Source organism: Piliocolobus tephrosceles, chromosome 7 (assembly GCF_002776525.5).
Source record: "Piliocolobus tephrosceles isolate RC106 chromosome 7, ASM277652v3, whole genome shotgun sequence".
NCBI classification, from domain to species: domain Eukaryota; kingdom Metazoa; phylum Chordata; class Mammalia; order Primates; family Cercopithecidae; genus Piliocolobus; species Piliocolobus tephrosceles.
Genome location: NC_045440.1, coordinates 61671949 through 61696135, shown reverse-complemented (window position 1 = coordinate 61696135; position 24187 = coordinate 61671949). Strand labels below are relative to the sequence as shown.

The 24187-nt window shown below is 38.0% G+C and overlaps 1 protein-coding gene across 6 annotated transcripts in view; it reads right to left on the bottom strand.

Moving 5' to 3' along the window:
* CHD7 (chromodomain helicase DNA binding protein 7) overlaps positions 1–24187 on the bottom strand; it is a 189163-nt gene that overhangs the window by 67773 nt on the left and 97203 nt on the right. For all 6 annotated transcript variants that reach the window (XM_023222342.2, XM_023222347.1, XM_023222346.1 and 3 more), the window contains 2 exons: positions 18480–18910; positions 4515–4656 (listed from right to left, as the gene is read on the bottom strand). In XM_023222342.2, coding sequence (XP_023078110.1) covers positions 4515–4656; positions 18480–18910 — 573 coding nt within the window. The remainder of the gene's footprint in view (positions 1–4514; positions 4657–18479; positions 18911–24187) is intronic.

Below are 24187 nucleotides of genomic sequence, written 5' to 3'. Positions count from 1 at the left end.
ATAATACTATCCAAGGTACCCAAGATATTTCAGGCCATTTTAAATGAAAGGTTTTTGTATTTTAATCTTGATCCTAGAAGAAATACTCTGAAAATTTCTGAAGAGATGAAGGGTTAAATGGCAAAATTCATAATGAATGACTATGAAAAGTAATTTTACTTTTAAAAATGTTTTTAAGCATAGTGGTTAAAATTAAAAAGACTGGTAACAGCCAGTATTAGCAGGATTACTGGCAAACTGGGTATTCTCACAATCCTGTGGTCAAAATGCAACCCATACAGTCCTTGCAGGACAATGTGGTCCTATCCATCAAAACTTACACATGCAGACTCTTTGACTCACTACCTTCACTTCCAGGAAGTTTGGGAATATCTGCAAGATAAACTGTAAAATAAAAAGAAAAACAAGCCACATAACAAGAAGTAGCTTAAGATTCTATTTAAGATAAACAAAAAATGTTCTCTATTTAGATGTGTGCAGCTCATCGATATATTAACTTCTTAAGACAAAAAGACTGCAAATCTTGTTTACTTCTCTATGCCTCAATGAGTATTTGCTTAAAAATGAATGTATATGTGTATGGCTTTAAATAAAGGAATCTGAAAAAACACACAACAGACTATTAATAAAGGTGGGGAAAGAAGCAAATGGAGCAGAACAAGAGGTTCTGAACTCTTTGTTCAGAATAATTCTATATTATTTAACTGTTTTGTCAAATAATTCATTTTGCAAGCTAATTAAAAATAAGGAGAAATAACCTTTTTATTGATATATGTATGTGAAATCTAAATTTGAAAATGACACATGTAAAGTTTTAAGCTGCAAATGAATTCAAGAATATTACAACCTATGGAATGAGTTTGCAAAGCACACAGAAGAAATAAAAATATTGAGAAAAATTTTTATACAAAATTTTTTCTAAGAACTATGAAATAAAACTTTTTAAAGAGTCTCATGAATGCTAAAGTTGAGACAATAAGGCAGAGAGAGGCAAAACATCCATTGTGAGCACCTAAAGCAAGACAGGCACTACCAACTCTCAAGTCAGGATGAACACAATCCCAGTACTTTTCCCCAAAGAGTGGTACTGATGGATTTAAATCTTATTAAGTTTGTGTTCTCCCTGCTCTTAAAAAGGGATTTGAGACAGTTCACAATACGAACTCGGTATAATATGACCATCAAATAGATTGTTAGAGACTGTTAGCTCCAAGCCACACACAGCTGTGGCCACGGAGGTGCAAAGTACTTTTCTGACGTGAGACCACTCTAGAAAAACTTTACTAAGAGACTTCCTTGTGGCTTACATGGAGGGAGTAGTGACATGGGCCAGAGGTTCCTCCTGGGACCCTCCTCTACAGGACAAAGCTTTGGCACTGCCCAGATCAACCCCAGGTGGAGGCAATAGAGATTCCAGCAGAGTCTTTTGCCATCTGCAATCCTTCCCCACATCTCAAGGTGGCAATTTGATCTTGTAAGTCCTAGAGCTAAGAGCTCTTGTTTGAACTGGCCCCGACTCTTATCATGTGACCTTGGACAAGTAATTTTGTGGACGACTCCTGGTCTGTAGAATGGGGTTAATGACAGTAACTACCTCATATGAATACTGTGAAGATCACATAAGGGAATTCATTCGAAGCTTTTAGAACAGTACATGGTAAATAATGTGAGATGTAATTAGTAGGACTAAAGTTATCATTAATCAGCTCCAGCTTTCCAAAGAAAAAATGGCCCAGTTACCTTGTACAGCTTCCCTTTTCTTTCCAAAGCTGACCTACTTACTCCTGCTCTCATGCCCACTTTACCATTCCTCACTTCTGGACCACCAATTTCTTCAAGATACAAAAGGCCATTATCAAGAACAATTTTAATACTGCAATATTTAGCATATGCTGTATTTCATTTGATATGTCAATTTAACTCAATTTAAATGGATTCATTTATATTTCCATCTTTACACCATTCCAGTAAGAAGGAATGGGCTCCTAGTGATCTGCCTGCAGATGTTTCATCAGGTTTCCCTGCTTAAGGCCCCACTGTCACAGTGTTGTGCCATGTAAGTAACTGGATAGGGTCTAAGACAAATCCACTTAATGCTAAATCCCACCCTGATGTTAAAGAAGGGTTCCATCCAGTGCAACAAGACAGAGTGCTTTCTTCTTTTTAAATAGAAATTTATGAGTTGGTAAGTATAACTTTTAAAATATAAGTTCCTCCTCATATCGACTTTGTGATATAAATCTGTGCAATAGTGATAGAGTTAGTTAGCAGTGGATACGAGGTCACTTCATAGGTAAAAACACCCCAAATACAATTATAACTCAATTTTGTAAAAATTTTTTTAATGTTAAATGGCTTCTCTAGTTTTAAAATAATAATTGATCTTACATTTATTTTGAGTATCAAGGTTCCTTTCACAATTCCCCAATGTAAAATTAAATTATCTAATATACAATGTTTCTACTGTGATCTGGTAAACTATTATTATCTGAAAGATTTTTGTGAATCAAAATGAAATATAAGAACTGTCTTTAAACCATAATTCAAAACTTTTGAAATGACACTAAAATAATAGATCGACTTTTTAAACTCAGATTGCTTTAGAAAAGATACTTAAAACAGGTATAACAAATAGAACATTTAAATGTTTCCATGACCTCACTGTTGAAGTAATAACTTGTGACACAATTTTGAGTTAGTTAAAATTATATGACATGTACCTTAGTAAATCAATCACAAAACTCAAGAATTTTAATGCTAAGCCCTTCATGCATGTGTTACAGGAAGAAATACAATAAACAACAAGTCAGCATCACTTCCTGTGTCAGACATACCAAGAAAGCACAACTTTCAAAGTCAGATCTCATGTGGTTGCTTATATTAGCTATTGAACACATAACAGTTAGGCCCTAGCCAATCAGAAAGGATACACCAATGTTCACTTGAATTGATTAGCATTTTCCCATATTTGAAATGCAGCAGGAAAAAAAAAAAAAAAAACTCTAAAAGCTAGTATTTCATAAGGTCCATCTGAGTCTGAATTAATATAAACAGACTTTTAAAAAACAATAGCAGTATTTGTGAAAGAACAACAGAATTTCCTCTACTAACGTGAACAAATTCTTAATGTTGTCCAAATACTATTGACATAAAGGTCCTACTTTAAGCAAATATAAATCAGGAGAAAATACCCTTAAGGATAAAAAAAAAACACCTCAAAATCATTAAAACATTTGATTCGGTAAGACCAGATCCCAGTAAAAAAATAAAAATCATTAAAATGCTTTAGTTGTAAAACAGCCTACGCAATTAAAAAATGATATCTACTTACTTTCCCAATATCTTTCCATTGATGTATAAAATAAAATCACATAATAACCCACACTGCCAAAGGTATCACTATGTTAGTTACATCACCAAACCAAACTAAACCAAAACACATTCATTCACTCCATCTCTCTCTCTCTCTCCCTCCCTTTCAGGTCCAGCTTAAAGCTATTCTGTGAAGTTACAGATATCAGGGAGTTCTACTCTAACAAACAAAAAGCCAAAGCCAAAAATATCTGAAATTCTTTGGAATAGAGCTGCACACTACAAATATTTTGTTTCTGACTGGTGAGGGTACAGGTGGAAAGTCCTGAGTGTGTACTAAACAATAAGAAAAAGTCCAGTAAGCTTCTAGAGGCTGGCTTCCTCCTGCAGGACAACTCTTCAGGAACTGCTCCTTGGCAAGTTAGATGTCATTCACATAAGTTACATTCCCAGCCATCCCAGTGGACTACACTGGCATGCTTCCAGGGAACCTAACAAGGAAATAATTTTTAACTGTCATGTGTAAGGGTCCTTCTCAGTCCAATCAGTGAAGGCAGTATGCTTCACACACAAGAACCTACATTCCTCACGTTTACTTCAGGGTTAGCATTTCAACTCATTCCTATAAAACTCTCCTAACGTCGGGAGAATATTCTGCAGAGTTGCCATTTGGAAAGTCACTGGCTTGTTCTTAGAAACTTTAGTATTACATGAGTTACATTACATGAATATATCTCAACTTTGACTGTCAGATGTCAGAAACTTTAGTCAAGCTATTACAAATTATATCTTGATTTTTAATTCTGCAAAATTTAAAAAAGTGACAATCAATCAAACTTTAGAGAAATTTAAAAATGTGAATGAAGCTTTATATGAGCCTGTATATTAACAATATGTTCAACAATGTTAACAATAACATAGACAGCAAAATATATATCTACAGAAATAAATAAAGAATCTCTGCCTTATTAATTATACAATCAAAGACAGCAAAATCAAGCCACTCTCGTCAGGAGTGTAATTTCTTGTTCCACGCCCGCTCTCCCTCCCCACATCACTATGGAGATAATGTTCCAGACTACAATAAAGACATCTCAAGAGCATCTCTATAACAAGATAGCGGAGGTCTTGTGTACTTCATACATGGCTAAAGTTACCTATGTTAAATGACCAAGGCTCGGGGATCACAATAATTACATTACCTGAACACCTGGGTCCTCGTCTTCTTCAGGAGGAGGAGATGGTGGAGGTGTTTTATCTAAGTCTGAATTTTCAGAACCTTCTGTTTTTCCCTTGTTGACCTTTTTCTTCAAAGCACTTGCTTCTGAGTCAGGTTTCTTATTACTAGAATTCAAAGTGGATCGCTTAGTGTTCACTTTTAAGGTGTCTCTGCATGTCTCTTATATTTCCCACATTAATATCCCGAAAGTATCAATGACAATTGTTAAATTCATACATATTGGCTATTTACAGTTACATGCAACTTCCAATTAAGTTTTCCTGGCAAAACTCCATATTAATGACTTTTAGCAAATATATGACCTAATTAAAAATAAATTGCCTTCAAAAACTTATACCACACATAGTATATTTGTGCAAAATGCCCCCCAGTACATCAAGCCATAATAAAAAATCAGATTAAGAAGTAGTTTTGCTATCAAGTTTTTAAGGTACACAACACTTTTTTAATTGTCATGAAAAATGATATCATGATCATCTCTTTGTATCTTTTGTGGATAGTTTTACATACTTATTTAAGTACTCTTTTGACCAGTACTGGAAGGTATCCTCTTTTATACCATCCAGTTACATTTTTGTTCAACTTATAATCTTTTAGAATATAATCAAAATATATAGCAATTTCCTGTTGTACATAATTTTAGTTAGTGTTGTGTTCTTAATTAAATATAAGCTTTATTTTGGTGCTATACGTTTTTTGAGATAATCACAATTAGCCCTTTTTTTGAAAGATAGTTCTTTGAAAAACAAAAATACAGTAAAGCAACCCTAATAAAGTGCATGTTTCATAGTATGCTGCTGACAAATGTTAGCAGAATTTGAATATTATATAAGACAAAGGACATAAACTTTAAGAAAAAAAATGTTTTAAGTTTGCCATTACCTCTAGAACCTTTACCTGACTTTCTTTCAGAATGTACATTTAGTGTTACCTTCCATTTCTATTTCCAAATCAGCTCCAATTTTTTAAATATATTTTGAGACGGAGTTTCGCTCTTGTTGCCCAGGTTAGAGTGCAATGGCACGATCTTGGCTCACTGCAACTTCCGCCTCCCAGGTTCAAGTGATTCTCCTGCCTCAGCCTCTCAAGTAGCTGGGATTACAGGCATGCATCACCACGCCCAGCTAATTTTGTATTTTTAGTAGAGATGGGCTTTCACCATGTTGGTCAGACTGGTCTTGAACTCCTGACCTCAGGTGATCCACCTGCCTTGGCCTCCCAAAGTGCTGAGATCACAGGCCTGAGTCACTGCGCCTTGGCCATCAGCTCCAAATTTTCTAACACCAATTACTATTTGTTATCCAACACTGAAAATAATCCAACCTCAGTAATGATTTTTTTTCAAAAATATTTCTAGGGAGCCTCAAATTCCAATAAATTGTGAAGAACAAAAGCTGTATTTCAAAAACCTTCAAAAAGTTTATTTATTGAAATGTGTAAGTTCTTAGGAAAATGTGCTGACACAATGCATTAAACAGCATGTTTTTACCGTCGGCTACTACAAAAGGAAGAAGCCAAGATACCTATAGGCTTTCAGAATAAAGCATATGTCATGTAAAATATTTCAAAAGTATTGTTAATAAAGTACCCATCACACATCTAAAATGGATTTTTTCAACTAAATAAAATATCTGATCATCTTAGTTATTCTTAATACTCAGAGTTTTATTTTGTTAACATTTTAGCATAGTAAATAGCTACATAAGAAAATAACAATTCAAGATTATAGCAAATGGCAGTTAGGTTTAAAAAGCTATTTTTATTTAAAAGAAAAGAAAAAGGAAATGCTCTAAAAACTTTGTCTTCAAAAGATCCACAGAAAGCATAATATTTTTAAAATTTCAAAAAAAAATCCATACAACCGTTCCTCATCCAACTGTCCTAGTGTTTACGCTACACATGGACATAAGTCTCCCCTACTATGAGGTTCCATTTCCAGCATTTATTTCCGCTCTAACTGCCACAAATTATACAATACTACAGCTGAACACTGGGCCCCTTTCCTTTCATCTGCACGCCAAGAGCAATCAGATTACCCTGGTAACCAGCGGTCACATGACCAGCACCTGCTCTTTTGGCTGGATGCCACTGACTAAAGCCATCTGCTTCCCTCAATCAGCTTTCAAACATTCTCAACACCTGCGCTGCAGTGTTTTGTGGTTTCTTTTATCAAATCAGTGCAAAACTGCTTCCAAAACTTTACATATTTCTCAAATTTGTTTAAATCAGAGGTAGGCCTGTCAAAGAGTTGAACCACTGCCAGGTAAAGTGAGTTGGCAGCTCGTGCTTTTCACGGTGACCTCTCTATACCAGAGTGAAGTACACGGTTTAATTTAGAGGGCTGCCGGGCCTTGCATGCATGGTCCTACAGGAGTAAAAGGCTTACTATCTGGAAACCGACCAGAGCCCAGGTTTGAAGAAACATCAATTTGCTGAAGGAGAGAAGTGCTAATGATTTTCCATCTGCCCTTCCAAAGAATGAACTGTATGGAACCTCCAAGATAGCTGAAAGTCAGACAGGCCCTCTCCAAATGTTTAGACAAAAAGCCGATAGCCAAGGGAAGCACTTATCCCAGATCCGAGTATGGAAAGATTTCTAAACTCATCAGACCTTGCACTATTCATGTTGTTAAGGGACAGCTAGGCATTTCCATGCATCATTATACAAATCAAAGAACACTCTAGGAAGTCAAAAAAAAAGCAACAAAATCTTCAGTGTCCACCCTACAACACTACCATCAAGGATAAAATTAAGTTATGTAAATTAAATTGCCTTTGCTACTATTCTGCAATAAGCTAACTGTGATTTTCAACTAAGTGTTGTATTAAAACTGCTTTGCCCAAAAACATCCAAGTCAAGATTTTTCTTTTAACAAACAAAGGTAATCTAGAATGGTGGATATGAGCATTGACTTGAGTCAAGACAAACCTTAGTTCCAGTTCGAACTGTCATTTATAGGCTGTGACCATGGATAAGTTACTTAATTTGTCTGAGCCTCAGTTTCCTCATCTGTAAAATAAGGTTAATATTTATACAGTCTTCCAAGATTTATTATGAGGTTTAAACGAGAAAATGGCACAGACAGTTAACATCCACACCCATGTAAAAAACAAGAAGCTGAGTCTGGGAAGTATTCTCTGGTCATGGCTCAGACCCATTTGGGCCTATTCAGCTGCAGAGACTTACAGACAAGGACCCCACCTTCACCGAGGATGACTTCATTCAAGCAACATACATAGAAGGAAGAGCCTTCATCAACATTACTAAGCAGTAGCTAAAAGAACATGCAAGCAAACAGACCCATAGTGCACTCCTCCCCATGCCCATGACCACTGCTTTAGTTCAGACACATATCATTTCCCACCCAGGCTATTAATCACAACGGCTTCCCACTGCCTCATCACCCTCACGCCCCACGTGCAGGGCTATACAACATCAGACCAGTGGAGAAAGGACAGAGAGTCCACATGCATAGTTATCGTTTATATCTGGAAGTGTCAAAACTAGTCTTTTATAAAGTCAAATCCAAAACATAAGACATATGTTCCTCTTCCGAATTACAATAGAAGCTGGAACGTATGAAAATGGCCAGTGTTCTAGGTGGGGGGGATGAGAATGTCTTTAAGAAGTAACATCACTTAAACCAACATTGCAATATTGAAGATAAGGCCACTCTGCTGCCTGACGCAGATACAGAACCGCAAGACTCCTCTAACAGCTGCAGTGATGGCTACTCATGGGCCTAGCTCAGGAAGACAGCCACGTGGCAGCCTGTGAGTGGGAAGAATAACTAGGCCATGTGCAGGGAACACCTGTAAATTCCATCCCTGAGTGGCACCAGCCCAGAAGAAATCAGGTCTACCCTCATTCCTCTCCTAAACCTGCTGTGCCTTCTGCATTTCCCACCTCAGCATCATGGTAATGCCACCAAAACATCACCTGAAAACTCATCTCAAGTCACCAGAGTAACCAGTTGAAATGCAAATCTGACTGGGGCATTCCTCTGCTTCAAACTTCTACATGTAATGTCTGAGATTCTCCATATGGGTGTACCAGACCCTTTGCCTCTTATGCTTCCTGGCATACAGAACTATTCTCCAAAACACACATGTATCTCTTCTACCTATACTTTTATCCCAATCTACTCATCTGCAAGACTCAGCATGGACACCACTCATTTCAAGAAGCATTTTCTAATCACCATGGTCTGGATCAGATATGTTCTCCTCACTCCACCCTGGATGGTGTCACATGATGTACCCCATACAAAGGATACATAAAAAACACACAAGTTGGTGGTAACATTACTGCAATGTATTAAAATCAAAGTACTATATGTGTGTCTTTCTCCAACTATCATGTAAGCTCAAGCAGAGAAGAAACTGTGTCTTATTATGTTTGCATTTCTAGAGCCTACTCTGGTAGGTTACTTATAATTGTTAACTGGTCTAGTTACAACAGTACAAGTAATAGCAATAACAACAGCGGAAACATACACAGCCCTGGGTATGTACCAGGCACTACTCTAAATATTTTTCTCATTAACTCATATAAGAACTCCCCACATAGCATCTACCTTGATGAAACACCTATAAAGCTCAGTAAAATCGGGCTAAAGTTTAAAAAAATAGAGTGAAACCTAGCATTTTTAAAAAAACCAATAGAAAAGAATACCATCTACATACCTTGCCTCCATACTCACAAACTTCTTTTGTGATCCTTATCTCACATCATTGCTGATAATGACCAAAAAGCAGGCCATCGCTCCTGAGGCTAGAGGCTGAGACACAGAGCCATCCACTCATGAAGCTAGAGAGACATGGAGCCATCCACTCACGAGGCCAGAGAGATGTGGAGCCATCCACTCACGAGGCCAGAGAGATGTGGAGCCATCCACTCACAAGGCTAGAGAGACGTGGAGCCATCCTCTCCTGAGGCTAGAGAGATGCAGAGCCATCCACTCATGAGGCTAGAGAGACTCGGAGCCATCTATTTGTGAGGCTAGAAAGACGTGGAACCATTCACTCATGAGGCTAGAGAGACGCAGAGCCATCCACTTGTGAGGCTAAAAAGACATGGAGCCATCCACTCCTGAGGCTAGAGACTAACACACAGAGCCATCCACTCATGAGGCAAGACAATGAGATATACAGCCATCTACTCATTTTAGACAAGCCCTTGTAATCAGATGGAGAACATTTTCTGAGGATGCTGCTGGAGGTTCGAAGGGCCACTGTTCCTCCTCTAGCCTTACTTACATTTCACATTTCACCATGAGAGTTGGGTTACACTGGTGGGTAGGTGGATGTGCTCAGGGTCCATAGCTAAGCGACCAAGGTCTTAAGTTCTGCAATCACCCCCAATGGCACCAAAGCATACACCAACTTAATGCAAACTCTTAGAAGCAGGCATTAGAAGAACACAAACTTTATATTCAGAGAGCAGTATTTGTCGCATGGAGAGAGAGTCTAGGCAATCTACCTTTATGCAAGGAGTCATGTTCAGCTTACAATTCTAAGTCCATGAGGACGGCCTAGTCATATTACCTGAAATGTGGCTGGATGGATTCAGTATAGGCAACTAATTCCTTCTGTTGGCTTTCTAAACAAAGCTTGATACAAAGGGCCATAGCTTACTGGAAAGCCAGGTAGCTGCCCTGATTTATTACAAAATAGAACACAGTTAAACACTGATTAGCGTCAGCCTAATGATCTAAGTCCTGAATAGAAAGAAAACTTGAAAAAGAACCAGACTGTGGACCCAAATGTGATGAGAATATGGTCAGCTAATGAGAATGTCTGGATAATGGGAAGGAGTTCTCAATCAGTCTCTTCAGATGGGATAAGTTAGTGAAGTTTCTCACCATATTAGGAAAACTTAACCTTGAGGCTTAGGTCATGAGGATTAATCAGGTTTGTGTTCAGAGACTCAAGCTTCTCCAAAATGTTACATTATAATCTTTTTGAAGAGTGAAAGGTATTAAAGCATATTCTTACACTTTATATCCGGAAAAGGCTTTCAATAAAGAAATGAACCTAATGGATAAGAAGTAAAAGAGATGTTTTTGTGGCATGGGATGCCACACAGAATGTGATGCAGGGTGTTTGTGGCAAAATACAACTCTAAAACGATCTGAGCTGCCACACTAAAATACACAGCTAGATGTTACAGGCCAAGGGCTCAATGCTGGCAGAGGAGAGTGTCTAGCCTCTCAACTTAAGAGCAGAGGATTTCCTTTAAGCCCTGTCTACTATTTGGTAAGTTTTTTAGACAATGAAAAAGAAAATTAAAAGACAAAAAGGCAAACTAAAAAAAGATAAAGTGTGAAGTTCTAAAAAGCCAATTAAAGCAGCATAAAATCTGGTACATCATAGAGTAAAATCAACCCCACAAAATAAAAATTTTAAAGAAAGTCCTAAGACTAAAATTTAACAGCTAAACTAGAATAAAATGCAGACGACAGAATAAACTAATGAGGAAGAGGACAAATCAAACTCTGAATGACAGATAATAAACCCAGAGGTTAAAAACTTCACACCAAGACATCCAGCATCCTTTTGGCGAAGGCCCCAGTAGTGCTCAGCGCGCTGCCCAGATGTTTGCAATCCTGCACCCAGCAGCCTGAGGCACCCTCGGTTCTCAGACGCCAGACCTGTCACCCACATGCTTCACTCCAAGCAGGTGCCTCGCCACCCTCAACTTCTAAACCCCAGCCACAAATTATTTACCCTGCTCTTCCAGTTGAAAAAGAAAGAGGAAAGCCATTAGCAGGAAAGGAAGAGGGAATAATTCTGTTTTACTTATGGACAACAAATGTACAAGTTCAATGAAGAATTAATAAATGTCTTAAGTTCTTTAAAATTAGTCACCAGCTGGGTACAGTGGCTCACGCCTGTAAACCCAGCACTTTGGGAAGCCAAGGCAGGTAGACCGTTTGAGGCCAGGAGTTGGAGACCAGCCTGGGTTAACACGAAAAAACCTCATCTCTATAAAAAATACAAGAAAAAGTCTCTGTAGGTCTGGATCTGAAAGAATCAAAAAATAAAAATAAAAGGAAAAAGAGAGACTGAGGTGGGAGGAGGGAGGAACTGCTTGAGCCCAGGAGGCTGAGGCTGCAGTGAGCTGAGACTGTGTTACTGCACTTTGGCCTAGATGACAGAGCAAGACCCTGTCTCAAAAAAAAAAAAAAAAAAAAAAAGTCACCTGGGGCTGGGTGCAGTGACTCACACCTGTAATCCCAGCACTTTGGGAGACCGAGGCAGGCAGATCACTTGAGGATAGGCACTTGAGCCCAGCCTGACCAACACGGTGAAACCCCAACTCTACTAAAAATACAAAAATTAGCAGGGCGTGGTGGTGCACCCCTGTAGTCCCAAGCTACCAGGGAGGCTGAGGCAGTAGAATCACTTGAACCCGAGGTTGCAGTGAGCCGAGATCACGCCACTGCCCTCCAGCCTGGGCGACAGAGCGAGTCTGTTTCAAAAAAACAAAAAAAAGAAAAAGAAAAGAAAAGAAAGAAAATCTATAACAGTTACCAAGTTTTATGGATTAAATTCAGATCTGCCAGAAGTAACATGGAAAAGAAGTCTAGTTAGCTAATGTGCTATCTGATCATAGAAGCTTAATACCGACATTAACACTTTGGCTACGTGGCATCACCTGGCATTATAATGGAAGCCAAACTCCCACGAAATTATATTGTTCCTATAGAAGTCAGGGCTACAAATAAAATTAGTATTCGAATGGAAACTTAAAGGTGTTGTCTTACTTAAAAAAAAAAAAAGTGCCTTTTTTCTTGATTCACACTCTCCATTTCCTAGACATAACATAAAGAATTAAACCAATTAGACACTACAAAACTGATGCAAAAAGTAGGCCTTTCAATGGCCTTTTATCATAGTGTATCTTTCCAAGTGCCAAACTATAGGGCACACATTTGACTACCTGTGCCACATTTTAAGATGCCACTCTTATTCATGCACAGCAATCCTATGAAGTAGGAACGGGGACTCTGGCAGTCAAAACCCCCTCCCTAGATTCATCATTATGGTCTCTAATCTGCCAGGGAGGCTAACACAACAAATGAGCCATGCTGCCCACCCACATTTCAATCAGGTGCCACAGATGAGATGAGACTTCGGCAGATTAAATAAATCGTAAAAACAACAAAGAAGAAACTACCATCATCCACCCCAACAGGAGAAACCAAACTCCCACAAAATCATATTATTCCTATACAAGTCAGGGCTGCACATAAAATTAGTATTCTATGGAAGTTTAAGGGTGTTGTCTAACTTAAAAACAACAACAACAAAAAAGAACAGTGTCTTTTTTCTTGATTTGCACTCTTCATTTCCTACTTAACGTCTGAAAGCTAAGTCACACAGACTTCTACATAAAGGTGGCTGAAGTGAGGGCTGGCATTTCAGATGACTGATGCTCTGCACAGTGGCTTTGCACAAGCACCAGAAGACTCAAAGGGGCCTTCGTCCAGGCAGAAGACAACTAACATAAAGATCTTTACATATCAGGTGCAAACTGCATTTGTACAGAATTTCATTTTTCAAAAGTACTTCATTTTCACATACACAGACTTATTTAAATAAAAGATAAAATCAGCCTATGATTCCTTCTGCTCTTTACCTGCCAGCCCTAACATCATAACCACACGTACTGTATGGTAACATACGCTCCACCTGAAAATTCCACTTAGGACTTTCAAGGAATGTGCCTCCAGAAAAATCTCCCTTTAATATCCCACTGTGGCTCATGGCCTCCTCACATCTGACCTTCCATTCGATAGGTGCAGTGGGAGTTGAAAGTGGGATCTACATCACCTTCTCCCATATAAACCAAAGTGGCAACAAGGCCACTGCTTTGGAGTCCACTGCAGTTCTCTGGATGGGCAAAAACAAATTTCCAGCAGGCCCAATGTAGCCCACCCTGCATCTGGCACAGACAATGAGTTGGCAAACTTGCTTTCAAGGTCAGTATTATTAGGCATTCTCTTCCCTTGATGGATATGAACTGAACCACACATGTCAAAGACACCGGGCTCTGTACTAAAAGTGGCTGATGACTCTCTCACCCTGCTTACTCAGCTGGTTTAAGATGAAATCAAAAAGAGGAAGGGCCACAGTGGGGCCACTGAGGCTGGCTGGCAAAAGGAAGGCCTTGAGGTGGTTACCCTAAAGGAAAGAAGGATTTGGGATTTAAAAGATCCTATGGTCCTTTTGTTGAAGAAAAGACAGCCTTTGAGACAGCAGGAAAGGGAGCACAAGCTTGGATTTAACGAACCAGAGACTGGGTAGGACAGGTCGGGAGACAGAGCCACACTATGTTCATGGGCACCAACACTGAAGGGCTCAAAGATTCATTTATCATCACACATGTAAGAAATCTCTACCCTCTTCCATAGGCACAGGGTGCAAGACATTTAGTTCTGTCTTTTCAAATGTCCAATGTCTTGCATCAAGAGTAAATCATAGCATGTGAGTAAAATAAAGAATAAAAAAAATCTCAGGACAGCTACAAAAAAAAAAAAAAAAAAGCAAAGAAAGGCTGAGGGTTTAATTTACTTTATTACCCATATACCTGACGGGACGGGAAGACATCTGACTATCTAGATTTTTGTACTTACTAGCAAAATTAGCATAATGGGTTACTTTTGTGCCTAATCTCTATTAAGAAATTTCATATATACAAGAGTACAGCATAAAATACATATTAGTTTATAAAAACACACCACCATTGGACTTGGTGGCTGAATAAAAGTATTTCTCAGGTAAACGTTGCTACTCTTTAAGCTCATAACTGAGAAAGCAATATTTGAAAAGCTAAGTTCCTCAGAGAAAGCTGCTACATAAATACTATTACTATTAATGATGATAGTATGATTTGCAAAAAGCTCCCTCACATGTTTCTGGTACTGTATGTGTGTGTTTTTTTTTAAATAAGAGTAGTATGTAAAAACAATACTTCACTCTTAATTGAAAAATAACATTTTAGTTTTCTACTAAGTTTAATTCTAGGGACAGAGTACAGAGCAAGGGATGAAAAGGATTCCTAGAAACTGCATTAGCAGCAAGTCTGTGTTGTTTCATTTAACTTCAGCTTCAGTAGTCAAGTCACAATCTTTGGCCAAGTTCCCTTCTTTCTGTACATTCAAAGAATCTTTATATAGCTAAATGGACCATTAAATCCTTCAAGAGTCATTCAAAGGAAGCACTTCCTCCAAATTCTTTCTCATCGCACAAGGCACATGCATGCACAACAGAAAATGCATTGAAAAGGATGCAAATCCTCATATTCCAGCTCCATGAATCCTTCCATATGCAAAACGGCATCCTCTCCAACCCACAAATGGTTTCGCTGTTATTTTCAATATTAACAACCAATATTTGAAAGTTGTAAGGACAACTGGGGAGAGCATTAGAAAAATCAACAGAAAAAATATATATTTAACATAAAACGGGAAAGAGAAAAAAGATACGGCCAGAATAGAGAAAAGGAACGTGGCCCATTTTTCTCATCAAGGTTTTACATGTCTTTTTCTGTGATGCTGAACTCTTTTCCTGTTTCACCACCACTCTAGGTAACAGTTTCTGGGCAGATTCTTTTAGGTCCTCCTGCAGAGGAAAGACATGTATGATCATATTTTAGTTGTCAAAAAGGCCAGTTCTCTGGCAATGGTCACAAATTCAAGCTTCTGCCATTTTATAGAACAAGATGGGGTGCCAGGCAGTGAGGAGACACCCAAGGAAAATCAGCCCCTGACAACAGCCAGCCTTCACATGTCTTTTACCATGGTGAGTGTTAAGTGATGCAGACCAAGCTCTCTCCCTGACAGTGACACAGCACAGAGAAAGCCAGCGCACCCTTGGGCCGCTTCCTTCACCTCCCGCTCAAAGAACAGAACACTTGTTTGTACAACACAGCAATGATATGGCATACAGGGCTGCAGAGTAAAGATGTGAGCAGTTCTGTGCTAAATGTTTCATTTCAGTTCTGTTTATTCCCTCTATTTTAGCTCCCTGTAGGAAAATTATTTTCTGTATAAACAAATTCATCAAGTTAACTTATTCAAGGATGGAAATAACTGGTATCACATAACATTTTGCAAAACAAAATTGCCACTGTTGTATTCCAGTGCTTAAAAGCAAACTGCTACGGCAATTCAAATCCAGTACTAACATAACCCAAACCCCCTATTACCTTCATCACTGCATATTCAATTTACATAATTATTCTACTATGCTATTCAGAATTTACATGTAGTTGTATGCACTCTAGTTATCCTTGCTCCAGGGATGCTGTTTCCTTTCTACACTTAGTATAACAACACTACAACGCAACATACTCAATTTATCAGATCAAGAGAAACAATGAGGTTCAACAAAATAATGGTCTGGTTTGTTAATTTACTTAAAACCTCAATTCTACTACCGTGTGCTTGGACAGCCATCCCTGTTTGACTGTCAACAGGGAAGTTCAGGAATGCGCTTACCACACTTCACTGTAAATCAGCAGTGGCCCTGTAAGTGATCAAGTAACCAGGGCCAACAGAGGTGCCACCAACACTCTTTATGCCCCGCTCCCCAGTGTAGCATCCTAAGTCTTTGGGCCACACTGCAGCAGCTCCCGTTTAACCTGTAAATCCATAGGCTCATCAGACGTGTTCCATCCAATTATTTTCACACCACTTAGGGTAAAATAACTGTTACCGATAGCAGGCATTGACTGAGACTATTAGTCAAAAGCGGCAAGAGCAGGGAAGGTACTAGACGCTTTTTCAGAGAAAATACACCCTTTTCTTCCTACCAAAAGCTTGTGATTCTAGTGCAAAGCCAATACTCAGATACAGCAATGCCAAGCACTTACTCTGCACAGACTCTGATTCATACTTCAGAGTGGATAGCAAGCCTATGAGGCTTGCACTGAACATTTCTCTAGTGGATAAACACAGGGTCTATATTGGCACTAAGAAGACATGGCATGCCTGGGACTAACTAGATTTGGTGCTCCAACTTTCAAACAGTTTCTTACAGTTGTCGGGAAAATGTTAACAAATTTCATTGTTAAATACAGCATTTTAATATCTGCCCCAAAAGACTCTACAAGAGGTAAGGGTATGCTAAGTAAGTTGTTAAACATAGAGCCAGTCTGATATAGATTTAGAACTTGAAAGGATATACTTGGAAATTCGTAACAATACCCAATACAGAGTGTTATTTTCTTTTTTTTAATCCATTTTTACCATTAGGTGATAAATTTAAAAATTAAGATGAAAACTGGAATCAGATATATATCTTGATGCTAAGATTAATACTTATGATGTATTTCCTGAGCTCCAAAAAGCTTCTTTAGAACAGAGACTCCTATGTTTTAAGTTAAAGAAAAAAGATTATATTCTTTTTAAGATTTTTGCTTCGATTTCTTTCTCCTTGGGAGAAACAGGCTTATGCTTTCTTCTACCAAAAGCATAATACTTAGATTTAATTACTTATTTTTTAAACTACCTCACAAAGTCCAACTAAAATTTTACCCATGTCTTTCTTCCTCACCCTTATATCCCTAACTCTTAAAACAATACGTGCAAATAATAAGCACTTAATATTTCTTCAATAAAAACAGATTTTATAATGTGTTAAGTTTAAAAACATGTTCACAAAGAGGGAAAAAAAAAAGTGATGGTTTTCAATTAGGAGACCACACACTGAGGCATCAAAGAAAATTCACGAGTAAATGCAAATATTAAGTTATCTGTAAGATTGAGCTACTGAATGTAATTCAGTTACTTTGGCACCATAAAAGGTACTGAGGGCAAAATTTCCTAAATGGCTATGATTCAAACTTTTAAAACATCAAATAATAATGTATTTGGAGTTGTTTATTTTTAGCAGGAAGTTGCAAGTCCAAGTTTGTCCTTTCACTTCAAGGCAACATCTTTTTAGCCACAAAATTAATCTCCTCTGTTTGTGTACTTGGGCATGCACACACGGAGCAGCAATCTCAAAAAGTTCACAGGAAATGCAGAATTGACTGGTGCATGCACAAGTGTGTGTTTACACGTGCACATGAGGGCATGGGGTGGGCGTGTTTTCTAATGGAGTTTGCAAACAGATTCAGATTAACCAAGGCTGACCATAGTTCCATCTGGAAACTATATTTTCTAACACGAGCCACATTCTGAAAAATAGATTCAGATGTCTGGAACTGGTTCAGAACAGTTGTAAGAAACATTCACTACAAATGAAAAAAATTAGTCTTCAATGTCTTCTCCTCTCAGCTTTTCTTACTGAATAAATATGCTTTTTGGGGGAGCAGTCAGAGAACTGATGGGGGGAGTATGGAGGGAAAGAGGGTCTTCCCTAGAATCTAAAATTCATGCTACTCTTGAATTCATATCCAATGGACAAGTACTATCTGATTCTCTTGCGCTGCTCACTAGGATTTCAACCCTGCTCCTGGAAGGCTTACTCTGCCAAGTAGAGAGAATTAACAATCCTGGTTCAACCTCTGGGAAGAAGGGTTGAAATGCTTAGTGAAATATAGTGACCTTTCTTCTATAATCCTTCCTATTCGGTTTTATATCATCACTGAAAATGAGGTTGCTGGTCTATTCTTACAAATAATTATACTGCTAACTTCATTCCATTTGCTAAATAAGTTTTCACAAAAATATAAAAAATTGATTTTTAATTTGTATCTAGTAAGATCTGTAAATCAACAGTTCACAATAATACGTCCTAACTTTCAGAATGCGTAAAAGTCTTAGCTTTTTAGTTTGGATATTAGGGAAAGAAGCTCAATGATGACAAAAATCATTGTGTCCCCTCCCACCCCTCATTTCATATGCTGTAACTATTTGGCGCTAATTGCTGTACTCTCAATGTTTTGCAGTTGTTGTTTCTGCCCACAGCCTACCTTGACTTTTTGCTGGATTTGGGTTTTGGCGTGGCAGTTTTTGCTTTCTTTTCCTTTGGCTCTTTGGGAATCTTAGGGGCTTTCGGGGTCTTGGGTTCCTTGGGTTCTTTTTTCTCCTTGGGTTCTTTCGGTTCCTTCGGATCTTTTTTTGCCTTTGACCTTTTCTTTTTCTTTTTTTCTTCTTGGGACCCATCCAGTGAGTTCCTATTTAGTTCTTGGTTATCTACCCCACCAGGGAAGTCATCTTTACCAAAACCTTTACTGGGATCCTCTGCTACAATGTGGTTGTTTTTCTTTTTCTTCTTCTTTTGTTGTGGCTGCTGTTCTATTGATGGCAGGTAATCATCACTCTTCACTAGCTGAGCATTCGGTCCACTAACCTGAGTCATATCCGGCACTGGTTTCTCTAGAAAGGGCTCCGACGGCGAATGCTAAGAGACACAAATAGCAATTGAAATTAGTTTATCATTCTTCACAGTAAAGAAAAGAACTGAAAGTTAATGGCTGATGTTTCTGAAACTTATTCTATACTTAAGTAGCAAATATTTTTCTAACTATACCGTTGTAGAATCTATCATCTTCTCACATCCAAAAAAAAAATATGTTTCTTTAAGAGACAATCTTTTAAGTAAGAAAGTTTTAAAATAGCACTTTAGTTAATACAGTAAAAAAAAAAATCAGTTCAGGAAGTAAAAATTAATCCAACTTTAAGACACTGTCCATTTTTTAAACAGCCTACATGAAAATGGTGAAAGGCAAAACTAAGCCACAAAGAATACATCTAAGTTGAGTTCTAGCCCCATGTGGGAATGGGAACTCAAATTAAAGGTACATAATTTAGCCATTTTTAAAATGAGCAAGAATACTGAACATTTCAAGATATTCTAGTACTGTGAAAGTCTGAAATAAAAGTGTAAACATAATATAAATCTTACACAAGTCATTTCTGGTTTAAACAACATTAAAATATCAAATTAAAACCACATACCCAAACTTGATGATTTTGGATTGGTGAAATTTCTTGCATTGACATGAAAGGTAGAACATGTTTTTCTTAACCTCTTTAAGCTTTGTATTTCAAAATTTCACCAAGGGAGAGATAACCCAAATAAATTAATGTGACATGCCTTTGGGAGGTTCTTGACATCCACTAGGGATACACCCAGACACTATCTTAAATAGAATTGAAAACTAACCACATTTAGGATGGGATTCTTAGTGGTCAGCCAAGATTGGAGGAAGTGACTCCTGCACACAACAGCCTCCCTCATAGCTCACCATCCAAACCAGAGCAGGGCTGCCTGGATTATCATCTATACCATAAATTATGACATCTAACGAACATTTACATTTCAACAAAATACTTGAAAATATTAAATCTACATATGTCTCTCATTTCCTGCCTTTTTCATATGCTGCTTCTGGCATGCAACACTAACTGTAATATAAACGATCTACTATGTGCCAGGCATATACGCTTTACGCCGTGGTACCATTCAATCCTCACACCAGCCCTAAGTGTTAGGTGATTCTTCTAATTTTATAGTTGAAGACACTGCCACTCTAAGATGAAGTAACTTGCCCGAGGAGGTACAGATGTTAAGTGACAGAAGTGAGACTGACATCAGAGCCAATAGTTCCAGAGTCCTCACTCCTCAGCACATGACCTACAGAAGAGGAGCTGGCAGGTGAGCCCAGGCCCACATCTCCAGAGCCTTGTGACTACTGTACACGCCAAGGCTTACTACGAGAAAAGGAGGAAGGTTAGAATTAAACATTTAAATACAGGTACTGTAAATTCAATTCCAATACACTTAACATTTATTGAGCAGCTATTTGATGCCATGCACCAAGCTACGTTATGTTTGCTAGATGTGTTAATTCCCCTGAATCTCACAACAAAAAAGTGATAATTTACCTCCATCTTTCAGAAAGGAAAAGTCCAAGAAGGTGATGTGGCCACCCCAGGTCACACAGTTAGTGACAGAGCTAAGATTTGAATCTAGTTTCCTAACTCTAGTACTTTCTGATTCTGTCCACCTCTTCCTAACATCTTCTACACAGCATCTTTCTGGGAAAGGCTCACAGGTTTCACTCAATTGCTCTGGTGTAAGAGAAAGAGCCCAGAACTCTGAGTTAAGAGATTAAAATTCAAGTCCAGGCCCTACCATCAGCTACATCATCTGGTAAAAAATCACTTCATCTATCTGGGGTTAGTTTCTTTTTCTGCAAAATGATGGTTTGGGGTTAGGTGATTGATAGGTGATTTCCAAAGTTTCTTCTAAAATCCGGTGGCATTAAAAAATCTTAAAATACTTACTGCCCTTTCCTGGTCACAGCTAAGGGAGAATGAGGCTGAAAAAAGAGTAACGATATATAGGAAACACAGAGGCAAGGTCAAAGTTTGAAGAAGAATACATAGATGTAGATCTACATGAGCAGATTTCCATGCAGGGATAACACAGCTAACTAAACACTGCCAGAGTTACCCTCTGCCTCTCTATCCTTTCCTCACAAACACTCTTACACATCAACAGAGGCACTGTCCAAATTATCATTACCTAAGTATCAAGGGGACCTGATTTAACTGTTTTATATTTAGTTTGCATAAGTCGAGTTAGTTTGTACACATTATTTCCTAATGCAATTAAAAAGGAAAAAGCCCTATATTTTTTGCACAGGACACAGAGATCAAACTTATTTGGGACAAGCTATTTTTCAGGAAATGAAAGAAAAAGTTGTTCCTGGAAACAGAGGAAAAGACGAAAGTCTAAACAATGATTAAAACTTAGAATGGAGAATTAATACCAGGTATGTTTACCTTTCTTTAATCTGCATGGCATTCGCTCCAGTAATAGAACACCAGCTTCTAATGAGAGATTCCCCGGTACACAGTAATGAATTAGGAAAAGCATAAAACACGTGACACAAAAAGATTTAAAGTATATCTACACACTTTAGCATACAAATCATGTTAGATGCTCCTTTTAGTAATAAATGAAGCCATAAATAAATGAAGCCATAAATGAACTCAGTAAAAAATTTAATCTTGCACAAGGAGGAAAAAAGTGAAGATCAAATACAAAAAAAGTATTAATTCTATTTGATATGCAGCAGAATTATGTTTTGGTACTATCTGAAATAGGGTGAAAAAGGTGCTCAGAAATATTATAGTGTTTACCAGACCGACATCTCCTTAAATCTTTTAGAGAAAAGCTGTTTTGGTAAACATTTAACAAAGAACAGATGGCCTGCCTTAATCATGTGGGGAAAAAAACCTGGAGCTCCCAGTAATACCCTGACAAAGTCTCCCAGGCCCAGCCATGTCCCCCCCTCCACCCCCCACCCCACCAGATGCATGGTACAGTCTTCTCTAATGCTATTTAATTTTACAGCAGACATTTTCCCATCAATTCCCACTGCCTGACAGGTAATCAATGCCATTAACATCTGATATTACCATGTAGGGCATTCCTAAAACCTCTCATTTATTAGAGCAAACATGGAGAATGTTAGATACCAAAGGTATTTTTAAGTAACATCTTGTCAAACTTTCTGCTTGACATATATTCTACTATAATTCCATATGCCATTTGGAACATTATGGAATATATAAAGACTGCCATGAACTTTTGGAACTTAAACAGCATAACTGATACTTAAACTATAAATAAAAACGATCTAAGGTGAGTGTGCTTTGTTGAAAAAATTACCATAAGCTAAAGACAATTGTTTGTTTAACTCCATTGTTCACAACATATAAATTAGAAAAGACATACAACTAAATGATCATATATAAAACAGCAGAATGGATAAGATGCAAATTTAACCAAAGGAGACCCAGTGGGGGAAGTGAGGGCAATCCCTCTGCTTCTTTTAAGCAAATCCAACCCACAATGATAGGAGAATCATCAAAGAAAATGAAAAGATATGTAAAAAAGCAACTTTTTATTTATCTCAGTGTGATTTCTTCCAATTCATCAGCATTTTCTGGCTTAAAAAGCTATCTAATTTCATCATGTTTTGCCTTAATTATACTGCTGAAGCCTCAGCCTGTTAGCAATTTTGAGTATAGCATGAGCAAGTGATGCAATGTTAACAGTGTGTGCCATGCTTTCAACATGTATGATCTCTGCAAACCAACATTTTGTAATACAGGGCACCCAAGGATAAACATTTTATTTACAGACAAATGTATTTATTTACATGTTTATTTACATACAAACAAGTCTAAAATCAAAACAATGCTTTATAGAAAAAGAAAAGACAGTACCAAGGGGACCAGAATAACATGGTACTTATGAAAACAAAAGCCTCCCCACAAATTAAGCTAAAGGGAGGCAATGAGGAGGAGGCACTTGTGCTCTCAGAGAAAATAAGATTCTGGTGAAGAAGAGGCAGGCCAATTAAGTCCCAAGAAGCACAAATACAAGCTTTAAGAACACTAAACTATTGCTTAAATGGCTCATGAAAATACAAATATCAAGTAGTCATTTAAGATTGAAACGTACTATTTGGTATCTTAAAAAGGCTTTGGAGACACATTTTTATTACAAACATTCTTAATTTTTATTTTTTCCAGTATTCCCCAGGTTCTTGACCCTTCTACACTCTTCAAAAAAGGAATTCTGGTATGAAAACTACACTCAATCTTCAGCCTGAAGAGTGTGCAATGATTCAAAAGAACATTTAGCAAAGTTTCAGCAAGTCCTGTTGAGATTGTAACAATGACACTGATAAAAAAGAAGATGCATTTGGTATCTAGTACCCAATTCATGTATTTATTCCACAAATATTTGAGGCTCTCACAGTAAACAAGGCAGCCATAGTACCTGCTGGGAAAGACTGCAGAGCACCTAACCCAGGCTGAGACCAGGGAGGCTTTCTACAAACTGTCCCAGGCTGAGAGAGAGGGGGAGGCAAAGGAACCAGCTTGAACAACAAATCCTGCCTAAGACTGGGTGACTGCAGACATGCAAATGCTTCACAAGCAAGCTTTTAAAATCTGCTTTGTAAGGGAGGAGATCAAGATGAGCGGATAGCAGTTTGAACGGTCAACTGGGATAATAAACTTTAATTATTTGATATAAAATAAAAAGCACAAAAATATTCTTAAGAGGATCAAGGACTGAAATATTTTCTGCTTGGTTAAAAATCAGTATTAATGATACTCAGGGCCCTGAGTTCAAGTTTTTTTATATGCCAGTCAGTTTTATTCAGCTCATTCTTAACAATTTCCAGGAAAACATATTTATATTGAATGACTACATGAATTAATTGAGAAGGCAAAGAGTACAGAACAAGTTAAGGATATTCAAATGTGTCACATAAAAACAGGTCTCAGGTAACATGAGTTTAAAGAATTCTGTGACAGGCTAAGCGCGGTGGCTCACGCCTGTAATCCTAGCACTTTGGGAGGCCGAGGCAGGCAGATTACCTGAGGTCAGGAGTTGGAGACCAGCCCGGCCAACATAGTGAAACCCCATCTGTACTAAAAACACAAAAAATTAGCTGGGCATGGTGGTATGCACCTGTAATCCCAGTTACTTGGGAGGCTGAGGCAGGAGAATTGCTTGAACCCGGGAGGTGGAGGTTGCAGCAAGCTGAGATCACACCACTGTACTCCAGCCTAGGCAACAGAGCAAGACTCCATTTCAAAATAAAAGAATTCTGTGCTAACCAAAATCCAGTTTTCTTCACTGCAGGAC